This window comes from Ischnura elegans, chromosome 4 (genome assembly GCF_921293095.1).
Source record: "Ischnura elegans chromosome 4, ioIscEleg1.1, whole genome shotgun sequence".
Taxonomy (NCBI): domain Eukaryota; kingdom Metazoa; phylum Arthropoda; class Insecta; order Odonata; family Coenagrionidae; genus Ischnura; species Ischnura elegans.
In genome coordinates, this window is record NC_060249.1 from 5,953,512 (window position 1) to 5,980,261 (window position 26,750).

Here is a 26,750-nt window from a genome sequence, read left to right on the forward strand (position 1 = left end):
TGATTTTTTGACCTCTGAGGGTCACAATGGGGGTCAAAGGTCATCGGGTTAAACGTCGGGAAATCATGATAACCAGCGTGTCAAACCATAGGTTTTGAAGGGTGCTAAAGTCGGTTAAGCAGTTCATAGATCCGTAGTGTTGATGTTTAGACCTCTGAGGGTCACAATGGGGGTCAAAGGTCATCGGGTTAAACGTCGGGCAATCATGATAACCAGCGTGTCAAACCATAGGTTTTGAAGGGTGCCAAAGTCGGTTAGGCAGTTCATAGATCCGTATTGTTGATTTTTTGACCTCCGAAAGTCATAATGGGGTCAAAGGTCATAGAGAAAATAAGCAACGCGCTTACCATTCCTTCCTTCCGAAATTTTCTTGTCTTTTCCGACTTTGGCACCGACTTTGGCACCCTTCAAAACCTATCGTTTGACACGTTGGTTGTCATGATTACCCGAGGTTTAACCCAATGACCTTTGACCCCCATTGTGACCCTCAGAGGTCTAAACATCAACACTACGGATCTATGAACTGCTTAACCGACTTTAGCACCCTTCAAAACCTATGGTTTGACACGCTGGTTATCATGATTTCCCGACGTTTAACCCGATGACCTTTGACCCCCATTGTGACCCTCAGAGGTCAAAAAATCAACACTACGGATCTATGAACTGCCTAACCGACTTTGGCACCCTTCAAAACCCATGGTTTGACACGTTGGTTGTCATGATGGCCCGACGTTACATCTATGACCTTTGACCCCCATTGTGACCCTCGGAGGTCAATTAGTGAATAATAAGGGTTTTTGGACTTTACCAATGACTTGGGCACCCTATAAAACCCATGGATCGACACCTTTGTAGGTATACTATTCTTTTTGCCACCTTTATGACCTTGACGGTGACCTTACTGGGTCAACAGTTGAATTTTCGTGAATAAAAGTATTATTTTCGGGTTTCTCGTGTCCGAAAACCTATGAATAGTATCTTGGTCAATGAAATTCAGACTTTTTTCTATCTCGATTTTTTAAACATTGGAACCCCATAAGGCAAATTGAAATTTTTGGTTTGGACCCACATTGTGAGGTCAAAAGGTCAAAATTGTAAAATTTTGCTTACACTCAACAAAACTTAGGACCTTTTCCCATAAGTACATATGCCAATTTCGAAAATTTCTCAATAGCTCTCAAAGGCATGCGAAAGGACTCAAAATTATAGACTTAGTACTAGAAATTTGTTTACCTGATATCTTACCATTGGTACACGATGTTTCTCATAGCATACGAGTTAAACGATGAATTTGCAAAATAGTCCCTGCATGAATGAGTGCGCAGAATATTAAGTTCAATTTGCCTTAAAAGGGAAGAATTCCAGATTTTCCAATGCAATAGGGGCATCTAAGTTCTTTATTACGAAATCTTTAGCATATCCACTTAGTTTGTCTGACCGATTCACTTTCACCACTTTCTTCACATGTGGTGGGGGGCGAGTCACGGTCAATGATTCGATTAGTTAATATATACAATAAAAAGATTTTTCAATTTAAGCATCCGTCTGTGATATGAGACATTCCGTCCAGCTTTCTTCGTTTTCGACAAGCTGTTGGAGCACGTTGCCACAGTACAACGGCAGCCTGGCATATCCGACGATTAATGGCGCTCTTCACCCACAAAAAGTTCGTCTTATGAGTAGTGGATTACAAAGACGATTTCCAGTGAAATTGCAGGAAATGTGTTCAGATTCGCGTTAAACACAAGGCGGTGCAAGGTCTCAGGAATTTATTCTCTCTCAATTTCTAGCGTGCAAACAATGAAATGGCTAGGATCAGCTGGGATGCAGGGTCTACAGTGACGTAACGGGACTTCTGCTGGCGCATGCGCAGTTACGAATGAGGCAACCTTACCGTCTAAGAACCTTGGTCTGAGGGTATCACTCCCCATTCCACTTTCTGCGACGTTGCCGTTGTTGGGAGGGCGGAGCGGGGCGAGGGGAGGTAAGAAATTCGAATTGGCCCGAATCACGTCCTTCGTCACCGTTTTGGGCCTGCAGTACTCCACGGTGTACCCATTTTAGGCCACGCGAATTGACATAGAACTGTGGGTCTCAAGGTGATTGTGGAAGAAAGGTGCAGCCACAGAATACTCGTTTTAGAAATTTCATGTTTTAGCTTGGAGTCCAGTTATAATTAGCCAAAGTCCAACTTGATTTTCTCGATCACCTGAGGACATATTACTATTTATTTCCTCCCTGTATGTGAATACACGTCTCCTAAATACAATAAAGAAAACAGCAAGTCTCTATATCTTCTAGTTTTTCCGCAATTGAGTGGTATGTGAACTCCGGCAGAGGAAAAAACGATCGGCATCGGTCGCCCAGAGCGGCTCCCAGCCGTCACTACCATAACGCCTTAATGAAGGCCGTTTTACACGGGGCTAGTACTAGCACGATCTGGCGTGTGTACGAAGGCGCAGACAAAATTGCGTCGTGAAAAGCGGCGTTTTGCTAGAACACATGCGAGAATGCGTGGAAGTGAGATGGAAAAATAGCCCCTGTTCTAATTTCGTTCACGCATTTGCGTAATTCCACGCCATTACTATATGCACAGGATTACTATATGCACAGCGAGGCGTCGGAGGGCTGCGTCGAAGGGCATCGTTCGAAGGACAGAGTTCGGAGGCAAGAGTTCCGAGACTTATTCTCTCCGAGCCTTTGAGTCGAAGGGCCTTTGCGCGAAAAACCTTATCGGGAGAAGTTCTGCGGATAAGTGCGGAGGAATATCTGGGGGGAACCAGAAATTTTTTGAAATTACACTTAAAAATGCCACACAACCATGTTGAATAACACCCATAAATACTGGATTTCCTCGAGCCCTACCCTGCGCCAGCCCGGCCGCCGCCCGCGTCAGCGCATTCCATCATTGTAGTTAAATCAATTCTGAGGTCGGATTAGCAAGTAGTAGTAAAAATTTTCTTTTATACTACGTTGCATATACTTTTCCCTTTGTATTCGTGCAAAAGACACCGCGTCGGAACGTGGCGCTGTAAACGATATTGTACATTTTATTTGAAAATTCGAGTAAAAAACACTAAAAGTTAAAAAAAATGTATAAAATCGTAAACATAGTAATATCCGATTAACATTTATGTCCAACTATGTAATAATGTATATATTTTTAGGTTAAAATGTTTCTTGGCTCAATGTATCGCGTAAAGGTTATCCTGCATGACGCTGATCTTCTTCAAAATCGACCGATTTCACGCAACTGTCATTTTTACGGTGAATGCTCCATGTTTGACGGATCCCTGCAGCTGCTCAAACGAACAAAAATACCAACTTAGTAGTGTATATTGTAGACCATATATGCTGTAGCATCCGAATATAAGGTTTAAAAATTCCTTGAAAAAAATCTAAAAAACGACTTTTGGCTTTTTTCGATTTGGGACCCCTGTGCGGCGGCACTTTCAGCGATTCTGTAAGGTCGTCGGTTTCAAACCAGTCGGTCGGGTCCCCCTCCTTCCCAAACAGGGAAAAACCGAATATATCCGAAGTTAGAAGTCACGTGACGTGTCGCCACCAATGAATGAAGGGTAAAAACAAGTAAAGACTCATAATCTCTATAGTCTCAGGCTCAACTTTGTGGAAGTTAATAATTAAATTAATTTCAATAATTAAAACGAACAAACGTTGCATTAATCCAACAATTTATTTATGTGGTACTACCACTGTGTACTACTGTACTACTACTACTGTGTGGCAGCGGCGTCATCCTCAGGTACGCCGCTGCGTCGAAACTAGTCGTACCAAGAAAATAAAGGGGTGGATTAATACAAAGTTTGTTCGTTTCAATTATTAAGTTAAGACTCATTGGTACGTCGTTTGTTGTCGTTGTTGTAAATCTTATTATTTGCGGAAATTACGACTTATTGTAATTATTATTGAAATTACGGTAGCAATGCTGTGCCTTCAGAATCGAAGGAAACAATATTACAACATCACAATATTGTTTTCATGCCATGGAGATTGTTGTTGTTGGAATGAATTATTTAAATTATCCTTGAGATACTATTTTCTTTTTTTATATTGGTTCCGTATATTGCTATTTATTCATGATTTGGTAATATAGTTGCCATTAAGTAAGTTCACCCTAAATGTTGTCAACGGAAGGTTATGCCATTGGCACCATAGCAGACGAAAATCACATACCATGGAATGAACGTAGGATTCAAAAGCAAATGTAATATTAGAGGAAAAGTAATGAAATTGTTATAAAAATATGGAGCTGGGTGTAATAATAAGAGATGCAATGACGAGGGAGTAAAGAAATTGTGAAAATACATGTAAGTTGCGCATTCCAAGTGAGAGAATTGATAATATAGCGGCAAAACTCATACTTATTAGCAAATATCTTCTTTCATCATCTAGGGAATCAATGGCTGACGATAAAATGAAATATAGTTGCCTATTACAAATGAAAGAGAGTGATAACATCGCGGCAAACTTCATATTTAATTAAAAATAGGTTATTTCTATGTCGAGAGAAACGCCAAATGATGACTGAGTGAAATAATAGTTGCCTATTCAGAGTGATATAAAGTGATAACATTACGCCAAACCTCATTATTTACTCGGTGATGAGGTGAAAACAAAATAAAACGTACAATGCGCACCGGAGAATTCATGAAGCCTACTAGTCGGTGGCCGTACCGACACCTTTTTGCTGTCGGTAAGGCTACCGACACGACGATCTCCCGTTTTCACGTCTGTGCCGCACCGATCGGGTTCGTACAGAATCGCACGACTGCTTGCCGGGAGTCGTTGTGACGTCACACTCGACGAATCGGTGCCGCACCGATCGGTTTGGAGATACAGAATACGGCCCTTGTTTGGATACATACATTGACGACATATTAATTCATTTCAATTGTGCTAATGGGACTGTTTAAGAATCATTAATTTTCATTCATCTCCTAATTGTGACTTAATTACCATCAACGCTCCTAATTGTCTTTCCCTTTTTACGTATTAGCTAAGCATTCAAAATAGAAAATTCGCAAAAGGGGAATGAAAAAAAATGAGAATATGTTGGAGCATGCATTGCTGTATTGCCTCGTTCAAGAGTTCATTGCCGTACTCGACTCGATACTCGCGAGTAGTTTTCATCTCGACTCTTGGTCAAAAAGTACTACTCGCACATCCCTGCACTCCGCACACCAACTGGAATGGCTAAGGGAGTGGACCAATGAAGGAAGAAGACTCTTTAATGAAGTTTTTACGAACCACCGGACTCTTAAGAAATTGTTACATTTACGAGGAGAATGTTGCTCGGGCACCCAGTCGAAGGGGAAGTGCTCGGGGAAGTGTGCTGGAAGTGTGCTGGAAGTGTGCTGGAAGTGTTGCGGGAGCAGTGTGTGCCGAGCAGGGCCCGTCTCTCGGCACTTACGCTCACCTGACGCTTCCAAGCCACTCCCGAGTTGAAACGCTTCCTGCCGTTGGACGCTCTTCTACGTGTCCTCTGTTTCTTTACTCGTTCCCCTCGCGCTTTCGCTAATAGGATGGGCCTATTTTGGTCATGGGACTTATTCAGAGGATTGCTAATTTGTAAATTATAAACAATGAAGGAAAGGGCAGTTGAAGTTGCATTTTAGATTATTCACAAACAACCCAGGAGATACGGGCGCGTTGATGAAGCGCTGCGGGAGTGGAAACAGCGGTTGAGCGTTGTGGGAGCATTTTAAATGTTGTCACGTTAGTGGACTAAAAACAGCTCGTTTGGGCCGCATTACGGCTTTACACAGTGCAATATATGGTTGTGACGTGCCGCCGGAGATTTCCTGAGCCCCACCGCCGCCAGCAAAGGTCGCAGTCATTTACAGGTTTATATATTCTCTTGGAAGTACTCCATGGTAACATAGGAGCGGTAGTCCGGTGGTTACCGTATGCACCGTATAAAAGGTCTTAGGTTTGATTCTTGGACGCGGAATATGTCATCATAGTTTTTTTTATACCTTTCATTTTACAAAATCCTGCCGTTCATCGTTATTTCCATAATTTTCAATGATTTTTTTCTGCGTGGAAATATTTTTCTGCTATGCGGCAGCGTCAGATGGACACTCCCCCATCGCTCCCAGAGGGCCATAGTCTGCTCCCCTAAACGCTCCCCCAACACTCCACCGCTACTTCCAGAACACTCCTTCCGACGCTCCCGTTTCGCCTGAGCACTGCATACAACATTTCGGGGGAGGGGGGGGGGATTTAACCCCCCCCCCCCTCGGCTTCGTGCCTGCATGACACCTAGATTTTTATCTGCAATTTTTCTATGCCCGATCCAAAAAAGTGGGAAATACTGGCATTGCCAAATGTTCGTTTCTCTTCTCAAAGTGTGCACTGTTGTTTCAGGCGGTGACTATGGCTTGGGCGACGGATCCCTCTCGTGCCATCCTTACGAACCGTTCAGGTGTCCCGGGGACGGTATCTGCATCAGCATCCAGTATTTGTGCGACGGCGCGCCAGACTGCCCAGACGGATACGACGAAGACTCCAGGCTATGCACGGCCGGTGAGTACTCCCCCTCGTCTCTCGCAGTGTTCCTCAATGGCCGCCCCACTACTCTGGCTCCCTCGTCCTCGCCGGTGTCATTTTGGAGACGAATGCCTCGCAAATGCTCTTGCTGCAGACTCGTTTCAGTCGGCGAATGGTGCTCGCCCGATACTGAGGCCCGTCTCTCTTGAGTTGAGTGGTCCATTTGAGTGGTCCTCTTGAGTTGAGCCGAAGGCCGCTCGCTCGTCCGACTCCCGCTCATCCCGTGCTCCTTTCAAAAGCACTCCAACAGATTGAATATATTAATAGAAACCAATAGAATGAGAGGGTATTTGAGCAAATTTTCTCACATTTAATTTCTGGCGATATCTAAGTCTTATCTTTCAAATGTTTAAAGCGATAAATCATGTGATTGCAAAATTTTCTGAAAAATACGAGAAATTATGTGATTCAAGGCTCGTGCTTATCGCAAAAATGTGAACGAAATAAAACTATGCACGTTACTAATGTAAGCGCTCAAATTATTTTCCCGTAAAGCGGCCTACGAGTATTTGGTCTGAAGTGTCCCTTAATATTGAGGGGACCCTCATCATACTGTGTTTGAGCCAGTGGGACCAACGGTTGTTGCTTTGCGGTGGAATGCCATTTCTCAAAACAGGTGCATATTGCTCAGGAATATTTTAAAGTGCTTTGGCCACAAAAATCTCAAGTTGCACGTAAAACTCCCTAATTTTCATTTTAAGAACTGTTCGGGGAAAAATTATGGGCTGCAGTTCTTCAGAAACATTTTTATAGCTTTAAATTTGAAAGATAAGACTTTGCATGTGGCATTAAATGAGAAAAATTGATCAAGTGTTAGCGTGTTGTGAATCACTTTTCCCGGCCATTTCACAGCGGTCCGAAATGGTGGAATAAGCGGCGCGTGTGAACCTTTAGAGGAGAGTACTTTGACGCCGATGATTGCGAATTAGACCTCAGTACTTTATCAAAGACACAAATGTTGCCAACTCTAAAATTCTGAAATTGTATTTTGGAAATCGCGAATTCTTGTCATCTGGAAAGTCTACCCAGTGCATAGGATTTTTCAAGAAATTTTTGTTGTGCCATCAGAAAAAGCTTGACGAATGTCAAGGATATATATGATTTCCTGAAAATGAGATATCAGCTACATGCTGCATAACTCCTTGTTACAAGTTATTGGTGATGGCTATACGCAAGGTAGCGAAAAATCAGGAGGAGGCTTATAGGTTTTCCTCATTTAGCCAGCTTAGCGCATCTGCAAACTTGTGCACGGAATTGAACATGAAAGAATTTTAAACCTTTTAATTTGGAAAATAGGCTAAATTAGTTGTTGTAAGGTAAAATGTTAGTAAATCGTACGGCTTTTCTCCCCAAATGGCAACTGGCAAATCGTAATGGTAGCTCCGTGAATCAGAAGCATCATTTGGACCACAACTACCTTTCGAACGCTGTGTGAGTGTTTTACAGGATCGTGAGCTTGGCTCCCACTTCTTCAACTACTTTGGGGAAAAAACGTTCTCCGCATGCAGTATCTCTATCGGAATATCTTCGTAAACTTTCTTTCAAAATCATCATCCTATCAAATATTCAACGAGATGATGTTTCCTCTCATGAAACAGTGAAATTCCTTATGTTTTCATAAAATTCTTGTTTGTTGCATTTGTGACACCCATTTATCTACTTTAATACACCCATCACTCTACTTAAACAGTTTATAATAGGACGTACGCAAATCAACGGAGACGCATTCTTGAAGAAATTAAATATATTCGAGTGCCATAAAGATATTTATTCTGATATGAAGGAATTAATGGAAAAAAGAGATTTTACCTTTCGCTGATTCAAGAACATCATTTTGTGCTCGATAACTGAATTTTACCAACTTCACTACAGATATTAACCTGTGTGCTAATAAGGGTGGTGCTATAATACGGGTGTCATAGGCGAAAAAGCAAGAGCTCCTTAATTTTATGGCGGAAATCCAAGTTTGGCCACCAACAAAATCGTTATTATTCAAATTTAAAAAAAATTTCGAAAGCGAAATTTAAGTGACGTAATTTAATTGAAATTTTTTTGTGAACAAAATTCGAATGTATGATCAAAATTGAGAATTGTGATTTCTTCTTATGTTTTAAAATACTATCGTTGGTGTGAGAGGATACCAAACCCGCAAACGTTTCAAATGCTGTCAACGTCAATGAATTACCATATGATAGGAGAATACAGTAGCCAAACGTGACTAAGGGCCCCCGCGCACTGGCAACTTTCACAAAGCAACTATGTAGTTGCTTTGTGAAAGTTGCCAGTTGCTTTGAGGAAGTCCCTATGAAACACAAGGCAGTTGCGGCAACTAAAAAGTCGCCCATGCGCGGGGCCACAGTCAATGCCGTGTGTTTCATTTGAACTTCCACAGGGCCCTAAGAGTGGTGGTGTGTACGCCACGAATTCGTGCAGCAAACGAATTTTCTCGAACATTCAATGAAAACACAGGCCTACAGAGGTTTTGATGCCAGAACTTTTAAAGCTGATTTCAAGTATCATCGGGGTGATGAATCCAAATATGGCATTAAAGTATGCCTATCAGCAGATAAAAGTCGTCATACTAGACCCAATCCATGCTAAGGATATTACCCTGCACTTTAAAGTCATCTCTACATCGATGGAAAAAGCCTGCAAATAAAGTTTTCTTTGCGCATCTGCACTAGTTATTGATAAGGAGTACCTACGTAATGCAATTGTGTGCATCAAATATGTACGTGACCATGTGAATGAAGCAGAGTAAAAACTGATTTTAACTATCAATTCTTTTATGAAATTCGATATAAACGAGATCTGATCCCAACATTTACTCATTGTCAGTAATTAACTGATGATAACAAAAGGAAGAGAATCTCAGCTGCTGGATGAAATAGTGTAGAAGTAAGTATGAGGAGCTCATGGCAATCAATGAATCAAAGGATTTATTGTGTCGATCTAAGGTGTGTCCTATTTCAGCTGTTCATGGCTATATAAATACGCGATAGATTGTCGTTATGGTGAAATTTTCTATGAAGTCCAAAGAATTAATTGCTACGAACATGATGTAAATGTAACGTTTCCTCGTGCATTCATTCGCAAATGATTTGAATTTTTAAGATCTGCAAGTCTGCTCACCATTTATGGAGAAATACATTTAGCATTAATATCTCTTAATAGTTAATTTATAACAACAATTTTAATCAGCAGTTATTTTATTGAAGGCGCCTGTTTTTCTGATTTACACACCGAAAACCAACCTTTACCACTAGTTAGTACCTACATATTACATCGCATGTAGCGATAACGAGTGTTATCTTAATCCCAGACGCGTATTGCGTCGCTTTTGTATACACCTACTCGTGTTATAGCCTAGCAGTAAGTGATTAACACTCTTGAACGCGGTGCATTACGGTCGTCCAGAGGAAGGCGAGGCAGTTTCCATCTAAAATATTGTCCCCGCGTGTTTATAACGCCTGAGATTCAGATAATAGCTGGCACACTTGCATGACAGCAGCCCATCGGTGTACGATTCGTCCGATAGGCCGGAAGAGAGCGCAGATCAAGGCATTCCACTGGCGACTGCAGAATTTAGTTCTTGAAAACGTTTTAAACAATAAAAATCTATGAATTGCCAAAATTTTCTAGTGCCGCGATAATAATAAATTAATTTTCTAGTGCAATCGGAACATGCTAAAAAATACTCTTTTTGATAATGCTGTATAAATGCTCACCGCGTAAAATGTATCTTTGGATATTTCGTTTTTCGGCCCCTGGCAGAAGTGATTCATATCCCGACGCGACGGCAAGAATTTAAGCAATGAGTGAACCCGGGCCCAGTTGCAGCCGCTATTTCTTTTACTTTGCAGAACGTCAACTAAATGTAAACCGACTCACGCTTAAAACATAACTTTCCTCAAACGACAATGCGTCTTGTTATAAAAGAGATGACGATTATCACAACTATGATCAGAATAAGGTCTCAAGGCAAGACAAAATCATGCATTAGATGATCCCCGCCCCCATACGTAAGACCGGAAGTTCAACTAGAGCCGGAAGAACCCTTTTCATTTTCGACGTGGTAACAGAATGGGCCATTACTCATCCCGCTATTAAGCAAACAAATCAAGGTCACCTACCACCCCTATTCCCAAAAATATAATGCTACTGCTGATATAAACCTCCTGTGTTCGTTGCAGCGGCGCGCTTATGAATTGATTACCAAATACTTTACAAGCTTTAGTTACAAAATGTGGTGAAGAGGCTATGATCGTTAGCGAAAGGCAACAGTGCATTGGTTTTCAGTGTAAAGATCCAATCTCGCATTCCTACTTTATTGTAATATTCCGGCACTTAATGTTGTAAATAACATATACACTTCACCAAAGTGAGGTAATTCCTAATTGAAGTTCTGAGACACACTACGCTCCCTTTGTTTTATTTAGACAAATAACAAAATTGTCTAATTGCCTCCTTGAGTCAGTCCTCACAAAGAAAACATCATGTACGTACCGGTGCCAACAGAATACGTTCATCACAAGTAGCCCACTGCTCAAATATTCACGCCGCTTGAAAGATTCCTGATTCATTTTCTGGGTATTACTCTAATGAATCTCATTAAACCCCTATCGTAATTCTCTATTCTGTATGTTCCATGCTTCGTGAAAGAAAATGGTGGAAGATTTCGTGTAAATGTTTTCGGCAACGGCAAATTTAAGAAAATAATACGAAAAAAATGAAAATTTGTTCTAACACGAACAGCTAAGGAGGAATCGAGGAAATTAACAATGAACATGTAACTGTTAACATGATCATGTAGTTTCGGAGAGAATGCTTTGTTAAAACAGAATTTTTAAAATTGTCGTCATCTCTAAGGACAGGAGACGGAATACATTAATAAAATAAACAAATAACAAATTTGTTGATGACCTATATTTAGCAATACCAAATAATATACAAGATAACACTATTTTACAACATTTCAATGATTTCCATCCTAAATTGCAATTTGTAATAGAAAAAGAAAAAAATAATGAACTTCCTTTTCTGGATATGATCACTAAAAGAAACTCTGATGGTTCCATAATAATAGATTGGTACAGGAAACCGCATAAAGCAGATAGATATCTAAATTTTCATTCCCACCACCCTCTAAAGCACAAAATAAATACGGCCATGGCACTCAAATTTAGAGCACTCAGTTTAAGTGATAAGGTTTTCCATAAAAAAAATTGAAAATAATTGGTAATATTTTAGAAAAAAACCACTTTCCAAAAAAATTAATCAATAACATACTCTATTCAAATAAAAAAATCATCTTCACAGACTCACAATACAATAACTACAACAAATATATCAAACACAAAGACAGACCAATATCGAGGAATGATTTATATAAATGGATTATCAGAACAAATTACCAAAGTATTCAAAAAACAAATTTTAAAATAGCACATAAAAACTATAAAACCCAACATAAACTCATATATTCTAAACTTAAGTCAAATACCCCTATGCAGCTTAGAAGCAATATCATTTATTCAATTCCATGTAAAGACTGTGATAAAAATTATATAGGCCAAACATGTCAATATTTAAAAAATAGGATCTCACAACATAAGGCATCAATTAAGACCAAAATTCAAATTTGTGCATTAGCAGATCATGCAATTACAAACAGTCACTCATTTCGTTTCGAAGAGGCCAAAATTTTAGATACAGAACCAGTTTTATCAAAAAGATTATTCAAAGAAATGTACCACATATCCAGAAATAAAAAAAGCTGCAATAAAAGAACAGACATTACTTACCTAAGCAAAATTTATCATAATTTAATAAATGACATAACCAACAAAGAAAGAAATCCAAGCAACCAAATTGTAAATAAATAAAAACAACATCAGACTTAAAGGTAAATTTTGAATATGTATTTCCATGTATTTTAATGTATAACAACTGTAAAATTGCCTGTATTTAACTAATTTTGTATCATACATTATCATTTTTATAGCCCTGAGGATGGACAAATATAACGTCCGAAACGTAGGCAAAGTTTGAAAAAATAAATAATATTTACATTTTACCCACATCTCGTGATATAAAATATATATATATAATAAGGGGTCGTGAAGTATAAAGTTTGAGTTATACAAGGAAGAGAAGCTGTCCAGTTGTTCATCAATTCACTTCACCCAGAAATTCTTTTCCTATAGATTTTGCCGAGTTACTGCCCTTTAGGGCGAAAATTTCGTGCATTTTGACGTATCTGCCACCGTTTAGCCACAAAATGCCTTATTTTAGTCCGCGTCCGCGAAGAAAATATTCCAACGCCAACGCAGCGTCGCGGATACAAGAGGGGTAGGCCAATCCCGTCCCCTCCCCGCTCACTTCTCCCCCTCCCACGCCTCGAGTACAGCAAAATTCATCCTGCGTGTGCTGCTAGGAGGGAGTTCATCCTTGATAATATAAATCGGATGATGGTGGATGGTAAAATATGATGAGTAGTGAGACGACTTGTTTCTTATTTGGCGCCTCGTCGGCGTAAAACAAATCGATGTTACCAACTTTTAGAGAAGTGATGAAATATTTATACATGCCTCAGCCCAAATGCACCAAAATTCACACCCAGTGCGTATTTATTCGTAAGTCTAACTAATATGTTTGATGTTTCAGCATCGTCTGTGGAGGAACAATCACGAAAGAATTAGTTTAGGCGATTTCACCGAGATAAAACTCTGTACGCTTATAACGGCGGTATTCACGCAAGTGTCCCGCGAGACCTTCACATTCGAGGTGAGCACTGACCATACCACAGAAGTGACCATACACTCTGTGTCGCGGTTAACGCGGTACAGACTGCCCGTTGAGTCAGACTGGAGTTTGAGTCAGGCGTGCTTGCTTAGGACATTTCTGTCGGTGTTGGCTCTTAACGCCCTTCTGACCCGGCGGCGGGGATCGAGTGAAATGTAACTACATACTTTCCAGGAGCGGATTTTTTTCGCGCCTTTTACGAAGTTCGGCGGCAGCAGCGTGCGAGAATGCTTCTGGTGGCGGAGGTGTAGCTTGCCCGCGCGCACTTGCAGTTCGCGGCCACGTATAGAGTCCCAGCCAACTAGCAGCTGGCCAGTTGCTCACATGCTTTAAGCGGTGACTGTCGGCGGAGCATTTAAACTGCGCTCGGAAAAAAATGTACGAATTTTGCCGTCGAAAAGGCAAATTTGCGTAAAAATATCATAAAAGTCCAGTCATCGCATCTATGTCGCATTTATTTGCGCAAATCGTATTCATCGCATTTGCGATTTTCACGCATCTCTAATCATTATCATTATTTGAAGATTTCTCTAGTTGAATATATACAGATATCCTTGAAATACGTTTACGACGCCGGAAATAAAACTGATTTTTCGATCGCGCAGCAAGGTTCGTCCCCGCGCGTCTGAAGCTGGATTAGCAGCGACGCGGTAAGGTTATTGTAACTGTATGGATTTTAACTCTCAACATTCTACGTTTTTTAGCTGTGTTAAGCGATGTCAAAGATACACCGTGTTTGGTGTCATTTTCTTTGGAATTTTGTGCATAATACGAATATTTCCATCCAATCAAGATACTCCATCATTTGCCGAAAGTCATTGTTAGACACTTATGTGCCCAATAGGCGACTGATAATGCAGTTGGCCTGAAGAAACTGGGAGCATTGAAGAAGGTAAGCTGAAAAAGGTCAGTTGGCTACAAGGGGTAAGGGGTGAAACGCGTTTTTATTGTTCTCGTGTAACTTGATATTTTATTTCGAAGGATTTTTGATTTCCGTAACATGAAACCTGAGCGAGCCATGATTTGGGGTGCTGGAAGTTTGTTGGTTGGCCACGGAGGGGAGGGAAACGTTAGATGGGTGGGGCAGTGTGGGTTTTTAGAAATGTGGAACGTAGTTACTATCCTACAGCGATGAGATCCACCCGATGGTAGTTCCATCTCTTGGTAAAGATTCATACTACCCGTCATAGGCGGATCCAGGGGGGGGCACGGGGGCACGTGCCCCCCCCCCCCCAGACCCTTAAAAATATGCTAGATTTTTAATACGGTCCCATTATCATTTCGTTCGTTTTGTATGACTAAGTATCCTTGTGCCCCCCCCCTGAACAAAATCCTGGATACGGCCTTGCTTGTGCCCCTCTCAGAAAGAAATCCTGGATCCGCCCCTGCTACCCGTCGTGCTTAGGGGATAAGATCCTTCGGGGAATCTCCGCGACAACGGTGTCTGGGATTAGTCCGAAAGCGGTCGCTACAATTTGAATTGTAGAGGAAATTGTATGGGTGGAAGGGGAGACTTGAGAACCGAGAAAAACATGGGAGGGGGTCTCCCTCTTGCGGTGTCAGGCTTCGGTCCGCTGGCAGTAAGGATTTCTGATGTCGTTTGGAAGCCCCATGAGTTTTTTGCGTTGTAAAAATGTGTTACGTCTGGTGGTCAGCTTCTTGCTCCGGATGCTTCTTGCATTGTATTCCGCTTGCTTTCTTCTGGGTCTCGTGTATTTCTTCATTCTGCATTACAGTGAATGTATTGGTGTATCAAAAATTAGAGATTGCAATGTATAATTATTAAATTATACCGCATGAAGAGACTTTTTCCACGTCGGTAATCAAATAAGCGCAACATTATAGATCGTAGCGAGAAATCGTGTCACTTTCCTAAATTAATGTTTCCTTTTTCTCTTTTTTCGCTTGCTGCTGCAATCCGTCACAACATCCGCATTTATATTACTTCATTACTCCGTATTACTGTTCCCTTCGATTCTAAATTTTTCCTAAGATGACCACGACAGTATAATTTTTATTACAGCTTGGAGGAATCCTAATTTACCTATATTTCCAATGATTCATCTCCAATGGTGAAACGTCTTCACACGCTGTACAAACTCCTCGTCATACTAATATGAAGGAAAAAATATCTTAAAATTCGAAAATTTTTGCAATGGGTGAATATCATTAGAGTAATTCATAAGATATATTTTATACGTGCTTTTAATTAAATTCATTAAAATTCTTTTGTAGTTATTAAAGCTGAACTCCCGTGGTACCCTGCCAATTTTTTCAAACTTTGAAGTCTGTAGCGCTGTAATCGACACTGTAAGCCGAAGAGTCCTCAATTTTTTTTACCATTTTGAAAACACCCGCAGAGAATGAAAGTGGCGCCTCAGCATCTTTTCTAGGAGGGGAATTTCGACTCGGTTCACGGTTGTTAGAAGGTATTTAGGAGTGGTATTAATAAATTCTGGGAGAGACCCCGCATACGGGCTAGACTGCGCACCGCCCATAGTTTCCTTACCTGACTAGACACAAACATAGCTCTAGTTTTACAGCTTGCATTTCATTAGTATTAACATCGTAGACATGTACTATAAATTAGAAAAATAGTAAAAATATATCAAAAGCATTTGCATTTTCCTCAAAACTTCAATAATATGACAATTTTTCTTGTTTAATGGATCTGCAAAATACAGAAATTAGTTTTAGTCGGTTTTAATAACATGCGGCTTACAGTTCCGGAGTACAGTGGCCCCAAAGTCATTTTTTTACTTTTTACGAGAAATTTTTGAATTATGTATTCGGATTCTACAGGAAATAGCCAACAATATTTCGTACCTGATAGGTCTGTGTTATTATTATGTTGACCTGTGTAACCCGTGTAGCATGGGCGTGTTCGCCCTAAACGCCCGACGCGTAGACTATTTTAATTTAATGGGATTCTACTGTCTATTTTAATGCGGTAATTTTGCATATTTTTACTCAAAAGTATGGTAAGTTTTGTTAGTTTCAGAATTTATTATAACAATATTTAATTATTTATAATGTTAGCTATTTTTGGCCACATTTTTAGTAAAATGTGTCGATATAGTTTTGTGCTCCTCCGTGCTCCTCGAAGATTCCCATGCAGAATCCTTGGGAAGAGTATATACAACAAGATGGAGAAAAAATCTTGCCTATACTTGCCTATCCGACATCTAGAGGGTTTTAAGTTGAGCGGAGCACCGAAGAGAGCTGAGGGCGGAAGACCGAATGGCGTTATCGCTCAAATATTCCTGTGTGGGTGGTCGAACTCGCATGGAGTATACTTGGCATAATTCTACATCATGTGAGATTACATGCATCAAGTGTTTCTCGCCTATCGTATGCACACTTCTCGTTTGTGCACTCACCTTCAAATATTCATGAAACCAATGAAGGCCGGCAATAATGCTCATAATGAGAAAAATGATGAGTGATCAAAAGCGATTACATGAGTCACTATGAGAGAAACTTACAGTGACCACTAGATGCTTTTCTCTGCAAAACTTTCCTCATATTTTTATAGAGAAGATATCTCTTACATGCTGTACATCGTTGTCAGCACATTATTCCGAAATAAGGTCTTGGCGCTAAGAGAAATTAATTCTCGCTAACCCCTTGCCGCCCCTGTGCCGCCAAGAATAGGGAAATTGCATACTTTTTATAAACAGTATGCTGATATACTACAGTAAACACTTAGTACCGCAATATACTTTTTTCCGCTTAAAATTCAGTTTATACCCTAGAAAATGACTCCGAAAAGTCGCCCGAGTTTCGCGGGCTAAAAAATACCGCCCCCACTAATCTTTGGCTGTGACGTCATAGTTCAGTACGAGTCCAAGATCCAAGCCCAGTAACTGCAGGTTTGGAAGAGCCACGTTGCGTTTAAAGGAGAACGTGGGTGAAATAAGGAAAAATTACAGGTGGTGCATTGTTCCTCTGTGCAATAACACCCCAGAAAAAAATTTTCGTCTGCATTCCCACGGAGGAAATTAGAAGAAAAGCCTCGATGCATGCCGTCTGTCGGGATGAGCGTTACGGAAAAATAAGAGTATAATAAACGGAATGATAAATCCGTGTGCTATGTAAGCGAAGATAACTTTAATATAAATAATATTTCCATATTTCATTGACTGAATAACTTGAAACTGAGATTTTTCGATAATTCGGCCGCCGTAGAATAAAAACTCAACTTCCGAACAAAAATCGAGATAGGTGTTTCTCGATGGTTACGATGGACTCAAATTATTAAGGCACTTGTTCAATTTCAGTTACGGAAGGACATAGAAAATTCCATGATGTTTAAAATCAAGGGAGGAAATATGAAAATATAGAGCAACGTTGATCCTCATGCATTCGAGTGCCAGCCAAGAAGACAGCGTTTTCTTCTACTGTCGGCGTCAAAATGATGTGCCGCTGTACTTTGCAAATTTATATCCTGGCTTCACTACATGCTATGATAATGAAATATACGTCATTTTAAAGGAAATGTTATCCTAAATTCTGATTTATTTTATTACAAAAAAATTGAAAAATGTAGACACGGTCAGTGGAATAAATGACTCCGCGCACCGAAAAATTAGCCGTTTTGTCAACTTCATGAACTTTGCAACTCAACCTAAGGAAAAGTACTACGTCTAAATCATTCATCTTCCACATTAATTTACACTCATCAGTGCGGATTAATAAAATGGCTTTTGGATATTTTTAGAACTTATATTTTGTTATAAATTAATGAAAATATTTAAACATTATCTTGTCCCATAGTTTACCCCGAAAGATAAAGGAAGTTGTAGATGGAAAAAGAATGGAATCCAGAGGTGGTCACAAAAAATGAATCGCAGCATTCTTTGATTTTATTCTGCGCCGTTGCTTGCTTTTCAAAAAAAAGTTGAGTCACAAGAGGAATGTTCCGCGGCCTTTGATTTGGAAACTATGGAGATAAGAATGGACGTGTGTGGATCAGCAATTTCCATTTAGTTGGTTGTCAGGATAAACCAAGGATCCATTTAAAGGTTGTCAGGCCATCGTATAAAGATAGGACTGATGTGCACCACAGGGGAAATGGTGTGTTTGAGGGAAAGTCAAACCCAAAGTTGCCCAAAGAATGTGCAGTTCTATGTTGCTCTTTCCCCAGTTAAAACCAAATAGAAATTGGATTGGGATGATATTTTCACCACGGGTTCCAGTGATAGTGAGAGTGCAGGTGATCACGGTCATCGTCGGAAGTTATCCCTCTAGGATTTCCGATACGAAATATTTAAGTGACAACCGATCGCAATGACGATGAGCTCGCCTTTAGAGAAGGTTTCAGATATATCCTGAGAAAAGCTCCCAAAATGTATTAAAGACTCTGTTTAGGAAACATGCACATTTTAATGCTAATTTAGGAAGTATTTCATTTCAAAAGTAACTTATTAACACCTGAAGACGTTGTGTTTATTATATTGATCGAAGTACGATTAACCGATTCTTTCTGCAGAATAGGAAGTGGCTTCGGGGTTTTTAGTCACAAGATGGTAGATTGTGTTGGAAGTTCGTCTATATTATCGCTACTAAATTGCAACATTAATAGTCTGGCTTCCTCAGAGCTTCCTGTCGCCCTCCGGGCAAGGTATTTTTAAGTTGAAAGTATCATCGACAGCTTCGAGGTGGAAATAAGTTCACCATTAGACTCTACCGGACTGCCAAAAGAATACACATTTCACATGAGTATACGCTTTCGCCAATATTATACGCAAGTCTCACTTTGTCATGAACTATAAAACATTACAGATGCACATCAGCTACCTTTCCATTTCTCGGCATCGACTTTCCGAGCCGACGAAGTCTAAAGTCCAGTTTCACTAAAATACCCTGTTATCATGATGGAATCAGTAACAGGAAGCTTGCTAGGATCAGCCTAAGAATAACCATATGCCTTCATCTTTACGCAATCTATCGCTTTCAATGGAGGAGAAATAGATCAAATAATAGCCCTGAAGTCACAATGAACAACTCCGATAAGTCTGCACTTCAATAAATGAATTATAACCACGCCGTCGCATGCATTCAAGTATGCAACCTATACTATGGCCGTGCCGCCGTGCCTCGTACTGAACTATGACGTCACTTTTCTACCAGCCAATCATCGGGCGTTTTCGCTTCTCACTTGCATTTGAAAATTCTCGTGAACTTTGATGCATTAAATATCGCAAACCACGTCATAAAATAATAAAAAAACTTTCACCGAGGTATGCAAACATATATTTTTATATAATTTTGGGGCTATTGATTATATCTGAAATATATGCAAGTTCCCTATTGTTCACAGGATTATTTCAACAGCCCGTAGACGTAGACAGGATGGGATGAGGAGGTAAAACCCACCAAGGGTGCGTGCATCTTGCAAGTGCATTTTTTCTTATATTATAACGTAATGAGGATGACGGCCTCCCTCACCATGACCGTTGCATGGATATTTCCTACTGGGTTTAAATTAATGATTTTCTTAGTGAACAAGTGCTATTCTCCGAACTGTTTTAACTCTGCTAACTCGAGAAACTTCTCCTGTCAAGATAATGAAAGCACTTGGTTTGCCTATGTTTGGCATTCAAATTTCAGGATACGCTGGAAACTCATAGGCAAGTCTATATAAGTTTGTATACCTCTTATTCCGTGTCAACTCATAATTTCCGGTTTTTTTATTGGTTAAAAATGGACAACTTTTTGAAATCGCATTCATCGTTTCAGCCGTAAATACACCTGCTAAATGTGAATTTTGTGTGCCGCAAAGTTTTCGTACCTTGCGGTGTACAATGAAAATACAGAGAGAAAAGAATATTCATGAGGGAAGAAGGAGGAATATGTCGTGGAATATTTAGAAACAAGATTTCGACTGAATTTAATGAAGCATGCCAAAAGTATTCTGACGCTTTTTATGCGAAGAATGTTTTCCCGAAATACCTGAGAAAGTGGAGTCAAAGCTCGAGGACAGATGAGCATTTCAAAGAGACGTTCAAAAGCTGGTTGGAGAAGGAATTGAAATTCCCTCCAGAAGTGTATCAATATCTCCTTCTTACATCTAGTGAGAGCAAATGATTACCGTACATGCACAGTCGGCGAATAATTGCAGTATGTAAAAATAATCATTCTTTAATCTCAATCATCATATTTTTAAAAGTGGAGCTTTAATTCAGGATTTCATTTCAGACAAGATGAAATTAATTACGTGTAAATATAAAATTATAATCAGTAAGTAAGAAATATTGGACCCGTTTCCATAATTTTGAATAACCTACGAACAGATGCTTTATATGCATGAAATGTAATTATTAATGTGATTTGCAATTTTCATGACAGGTATCGATGAAAGACTTATCCATCGACTTTGATTGATACTAAAATCCCTATCCTGCGGCTATGAGACATATAATGAAGCCTTCAGCCAATATTGCATTGAAATAGCTGAGCTGTACATCGAGCTTTATGGTTGGTATTACATGCTACTCATGGTACATGAAGTCCTGATACATGGATCAGCAATTGCCATAGAATCCTTTCTTACAATTGAAATTTTAACGGAGGAGGACATGAGGAAATTCCGAGAGCAGCGTACAAGAAAATCCTTAAGGATATTAAATTATGAAGATATCTTTCGAAGACTCGTTTTAATATCTGAATCATACATTTTAATTACATCAGGAGTTCCAAAAAAACGAGGTCAGCCTATCAGGTGAGGTGTAAAGTTGCTAATTTTAAGCGATTCGTAGAGCGACAATGAGTCCGATGGGGTGATATCAGACGACGAGTCTTTTAAAATTCGTTTTTTGTGATACATGAAAGCGATTTTATTGAAAATCAAACATTATTCTCCTCAATTTTCTTAATATCAGTCATTTTATTTCATCTTTGTGACTTATCAAATACATGAAAGCCAAAAATGAATAAGAGTGAATATTTTTTCGGATTTTGGTATCTCACCGACTGTGCTGATGGTCGCGGGTTCAAATCTCGTAAATTTCATGTTGTAAGTTCTGTCATGGCTTTTAACTATAATTTATATATCTTTTATCTTAAAATTATACTCTTTTGAGCTCTCCATGAACACCAAGTTATCGCCAATCGCAATGACATCTATATCCAGATTTTCTAAAAATTGTTTAAATTTTAGCGTGAATCTTATTTATTTTCTTAAACACACAGTTCCTATTGAAATTACAAAATCAGTCATTACAACATTCCAATCGTTTCATGCGAGGTGAGGGTGTATAGCGTGAATGCCGGCCACTGTAGTAACTGGTAGTGACTGGCCGCGGCCGGCGCGTCCCGTACTGGTGCATCCATAGATCATATGAAAGATCTATGGGTGCATCAGCCGACTCCTGGCGGTCGGAACGGCAAACTTCGGGAAACAACCGCGCAGCCAAATCCGGCCGCCACAGAATAATAACAGCTCAAAAATGTTAAAATGAAGAGATATCGTAAAAATAATGCCAAAATCAGATTCAGACGATCAAAATCTGAAAGGGACTTCCACTTTTGTTACTAATTTAGGTAAAATTACGATGTCATTAATTTTGGCCAGCTTTTTTCGATTTGGGACCACTGTGCGGCGTGTCACCCGCAACATTGGGATAAACGCCGCGCGGTACAGTTTTACAAAAATTATTTTCACAGCTAAGAGACGAGTGATGTTAGTATACGCTTTTGTGTGTACGTCAGGAACAACACTTGTCACCATATTTACTCCATAAAATCACTTTAATCGAAAAATCAAAATAGGGCAAATAGGGTAGTTTCCTTCATCAAAGAAAACAAAAGGCATTGATTGCGATTCGTTACCCACCATTAGTGTATTCTTAATATACAAATTATTTTGTTTTAGAAATTCCAGTTCAGACGAATGGCAATGGTCAATTTTCACTATATTTGAAAAAAGCCAGATTGGCGCCCATGCGATGCCACTCCACGTGACGTCACACAGACCTACATTCTTATCGAGTGAATAGCAATTTCGTTTGCAGCAGCTCTGACACGACAACTTTGCTGCAGCTATGACGCGACAAGTTTGCAGCAAGTTAGAAAAAGCTTAACTAGGAGGTTTGATTCAAGCCTGCTGCAAGTTTGCAGGCTTGTCATGACAATTTTGTTGCAAGTTTGCAGGCTAGTTGTGACAAGGTTGCTGCAAACTTGCAACGTTATCGTGACAAGCTTGTGGCAAGCTTGCAGCAAGTTTAGCATGCTATCTGGGTTCATGCATGCATATTATTTCATTAGAGCCAAATATTAATAAGAAACAGTAGCATAACAGATCACCACTCATAACCGGAATGACTGTCCGGCACCTGTAGCCCACTCGAATTCTATCCTATCGGACAGCCGTCCTTGAGTCGATAGGGAGCAAGTCTGAAAAGCACGCATTGCCTCACCGATAGTAAGTGGCATAATCCGCGTCAAGTCTCCCGATCCGCTCGGAAAGGGAGACTCTGAAACACCCTCCTGGCCCCTGGGAAGATATCGTATATCAAGCTAAAGTAGCTGACCCTTCTTGACGTCTCACAAGCAGAAAGGGCAGCAGTTTTCAAGATAGTACAGTTGAAGAAAGAAGTTGATTTTTAAGACCAAATTCGTCAACTCACTGGTTTAAAACGGAATATCATCGAAAAATTGAAAAGAAACTGAAGGCATAAAATCGCTATTAATATTTTATTGGAAAGAAAAAAAATCTTCAAAAACCAGAGTAATTAGTTTTATTTATAGTAGCTGTCGGAGAAAAATATTGGATATCGAAGTTCAGGAATCGTACTCATGCAATGCTAAGCGCATGACGCCGTTCAGAGGTTAAAGAACTAGGCCGCAAATAGAGAGACCTGGGTTCAAATCACGGTAAGGGCGAATGATTTTTCCTCTCATAAATTTCGCACAAATTTGCTAATAGATTTTTTCTAGAGGTTCCTGGCCCCTTTCAGATTGGTCTGCATGCTGCTGAAATAAGATTTCTCTCTCCTAACTAGTGTTTCTGGAGAAAATACGATGAATGGAGTTAGAAGGAGTGGCTGATGAATAAATGCAGGTCAGATGACCCATTATGGACTTTTGATTAAATGAACCTTTGGCTAGCAAAATAAGTAAAGGGAAAGTCAATTGTAGCTATCCTATTTCATTGTAACATCCTCAACACAATTTAGTGGCATTATGCTACATATCCTCACAAACCTCAGAAGATGTATCATAAAAGAAGAGGTTCTTAGTTATTTCAACTATCATCCGCCTTTCTGCCGAGGTAACGTGCTCTGCGCAATTGAAATGGGCCATCATTTTCCCATAGCAGGCAAACCATAAGAAGGATTGCAAGTGCCGCTGAGGGATACTTTACACAGATGCGAGTATTATCCTAGATATTTTTGTCGGAGGAGTAAGCACTGAAAATTTCCACTTTGGAAAAAAATTCAAGTTTTGCCGGATGAATTTTCTCAGGTTATTATCGCAGGAAACAAGGAAATGTAGTCAGCCATTAACACTCCCTAACATGGCTCCAGAAGTCACTCTTATGCATTCGGAAATTGATCTTTCGGCAAAAATTCTTTTTTATAGTAAGATAATTTATCGAAAAGTTATTACTGAATTATATTTGCAATTAAATACTTAATAAAACGTAAAAGATAGTTCTCTTCACAGAAGGACATAGTTTTAGGGATAAATTTTAAAGGAGTTTGTACTTTCTCGTGAGAGCATAGTTGACTGTTAAGTTCGTGTATCATAAGAACTTAACTACAGATAATCGCTAAATCCATCCTTTTTCCAACAATATATGGTGTATTTCCTCAATTGTTTAACCAAATGGTCATATTTTCATTTTGCATCTCATTTCAATATGGATATTGATCATCATAAATGATGTAACTATAAAAAATTGCATGGAATGTTAGGATCTCGCAGCTTAATCTAAACTAAATTTAAATCTTCGAAAACTGAAAATGTATTAATTAATTTAGAGAACGAGATACATAAAACAATAAATATTTATTAAAATTGCTCGAAAAAATTATCATGGAGTAGCGTATTATATAACGCATGTTTACAAAAAATTTCGACGATACTGAGCATATGTTATGAAATGTATACACTATTGAATGATAGCATGCCAAAAAAGTGAAGTCATCTAAATCTCATCCGGCCGCTGGGATAGGATTTAAGTAAATGCCCGCTGCGCTTGAGGGATTAACACTATTTTTACGTTTATTTTCTTAAGCCTTCTCTTGATTTCTCTGTAGTAAATTTGTGTCTATATTCCCTTTGTTGAAATTTTTCGTTTTATGTAACGAGTTTATTCATTGAGTATCAATAAAATCAATGATTTTAAAAGCATTGACGTAATTGGTGTCCGGATCAGGATGTACTTAAAATGTATATTAATGGCTTTCCTATTTCGAGGTACCGATTAAGTTGGCAAAGGAAACGGCTTTTTAGGGTGCTAAATTTATTTTGGAGGTTACGAGACGAGACTGGGGCTCACGAGACGAGACTCGAGACGATGCCCGAGTGCGGAAAACGAGACTGAGACGAGACTGACGCAAGTCTCGTCTCGTCTCGCGGCAACACTAATTCAGTGCCATTTAGCAGTATTCATTTGAACTTCAATCCCTTTTTCATCATCGTATATCTTCTCTAATGCACACCCTGGATACATAACCACCAGCCGCCACTGGTTCATAGTTAATTTCATCGATTAATCTAGGTTGTTTGTGTTAGAGCAAATTTTCATTTTTGTCTCGTATTATGTTCCTCAATTTGCCGTTGCCGAAAACTTTTACTTGAGTATCTTCCACCATTTTTCTTTCACGATGAATAAAACATGTAGGAAAGAGAATTGCGGTAAGGGTCATGTGAGATTCTTTAGAGTAATACCCAGAAAATGAATCAGTAGCATCTTTCATGTGGCATGAAAATGTGAGCAGTGGTGAGTCACCCGCGAAAAGTGCCATGTGCTCCCTTCGACCCGCCAAACGTGCGATGAGCCTCACACGGAAAATGTTTTGGGACGGAGCCGTGTGCGCATGGAGTCCGACTTCCACCGCTCACGACTCCAACACGCACTGTGTGCGCTGAGGGCTCTGGGAGTCTGACTTGGCCTCGCACAATTCCAGCGCACAGTGTTCGCGGAGGAAGTCGCGACTCACCAAAGACTCTCTCGCCTCACAGCTCTATCTGCTGAGTCGCCCATTTGAACTGATTCACTCGCACAGTGCCCATCACTAGTTTGCATGTACGCACTACAGGTTTAAATACGTATTTGGAAGCATGTAACACACAGCTTTGACTTCGAGTTTCGATTAGCTGTGTGTCTCTATTTGGAGCGGAGTATTTTTCACGAGAAAAAGACCGTTTTTCGGGAAGTTAGCATTTTTTTTCCTCCAAACATGTTACACGTACGTAACTGAAAAGATTCTAAACCGAGGCTGCATATGATCACTGCATTTCTTCAGGGTTTTCTTCCGCGTCAGCTTGTTTGTGGACAAACTCCTAGGCTAAGGAATTAGAACGACTTATCGACTTTAGAAACGATATTATTACATGAGCTTCGGCATAGTGCCTCCTGTCGGCAGATTTCTGAACTTCCAGGTCTCGGCAGCTCTGTAACCGAAACTACTCGATTCAGATTTTCGAGAACTCGCACATCCCTAGCTGAAAGTATTCATGAACAATTATCTACGGGCAGTGGCAAATTAGGAATACGCTTTGGGGGGGTGGGATGGCCTGGAAGGGCGACCCCCTCCACAAGTCTACTTTTTTGGGAAAATTTTTGAAAAATGACATGCTTGGATTTACATGTTTCATCATTTTGGCACTAAACATTTTACTTTATGCAGATTCTGTTATTAAATTTCAAAACTAGACAGTACTTTTAAATAACTTTTTTATTTCTCAGAGGGTTTGGGGGGATCTATCCCATATCCTATTCCCCCATAGTTAGCCACTGTCAACGGGAATTGACGACAACAAATGAAAATTGTACGAAATGCACATAGTGGTTGCACATGGGTGAATCATATGTTTTGTATATTTTTGCCAGAAATCAAGTATAAAGAAGGTACATTATGATACACCTTCTTCTCTGATTAAAACCCGATCACACCGCTTCCTTAACACACGTATTCCCCGATAGCGTGAAAGCGCGAAATTACCTAGTTCGGTTCACCTATTTCAACCTCAAATGGCATTAGTGATCATAACGCTGGAAGAACTATTTTAAAAGTAAGATGAAATAAAAAGATAGCAAGTCGGAGAAAAGTAAATTAAATATAAATAAGTAAATTAAATATACTATAAGGCAGATGTTGATAATTAATGCATGAATTATCAGTATTATGAAATGTTTAAAGATT

The 26,750-nt window shown here is 39.7% G+C and overlaps 1 protein-coding gene across 1 annotated transcript in view; it reads left to right on the plus strand.

The window, feature by feature from the left end:
• The window catches only part of LOC124157021 (IDLSRF-like peptide), a 90,447-nt gene that overhangs the window by 40,777 nt on the left and 22,920 nt on the right, over nt 1-26,750 (plus strand). The window contains exon 2 of the mRNA XM_046531486.1: nt 6,388-6,546. Within this exon, the coding sequence (XP_046387442.1) occupies nt 6,388-6,546 (159 nt within the window). The remainder of the gene's footprint in view (nt 1-6,387; nt 6,547-26,750) is intronic.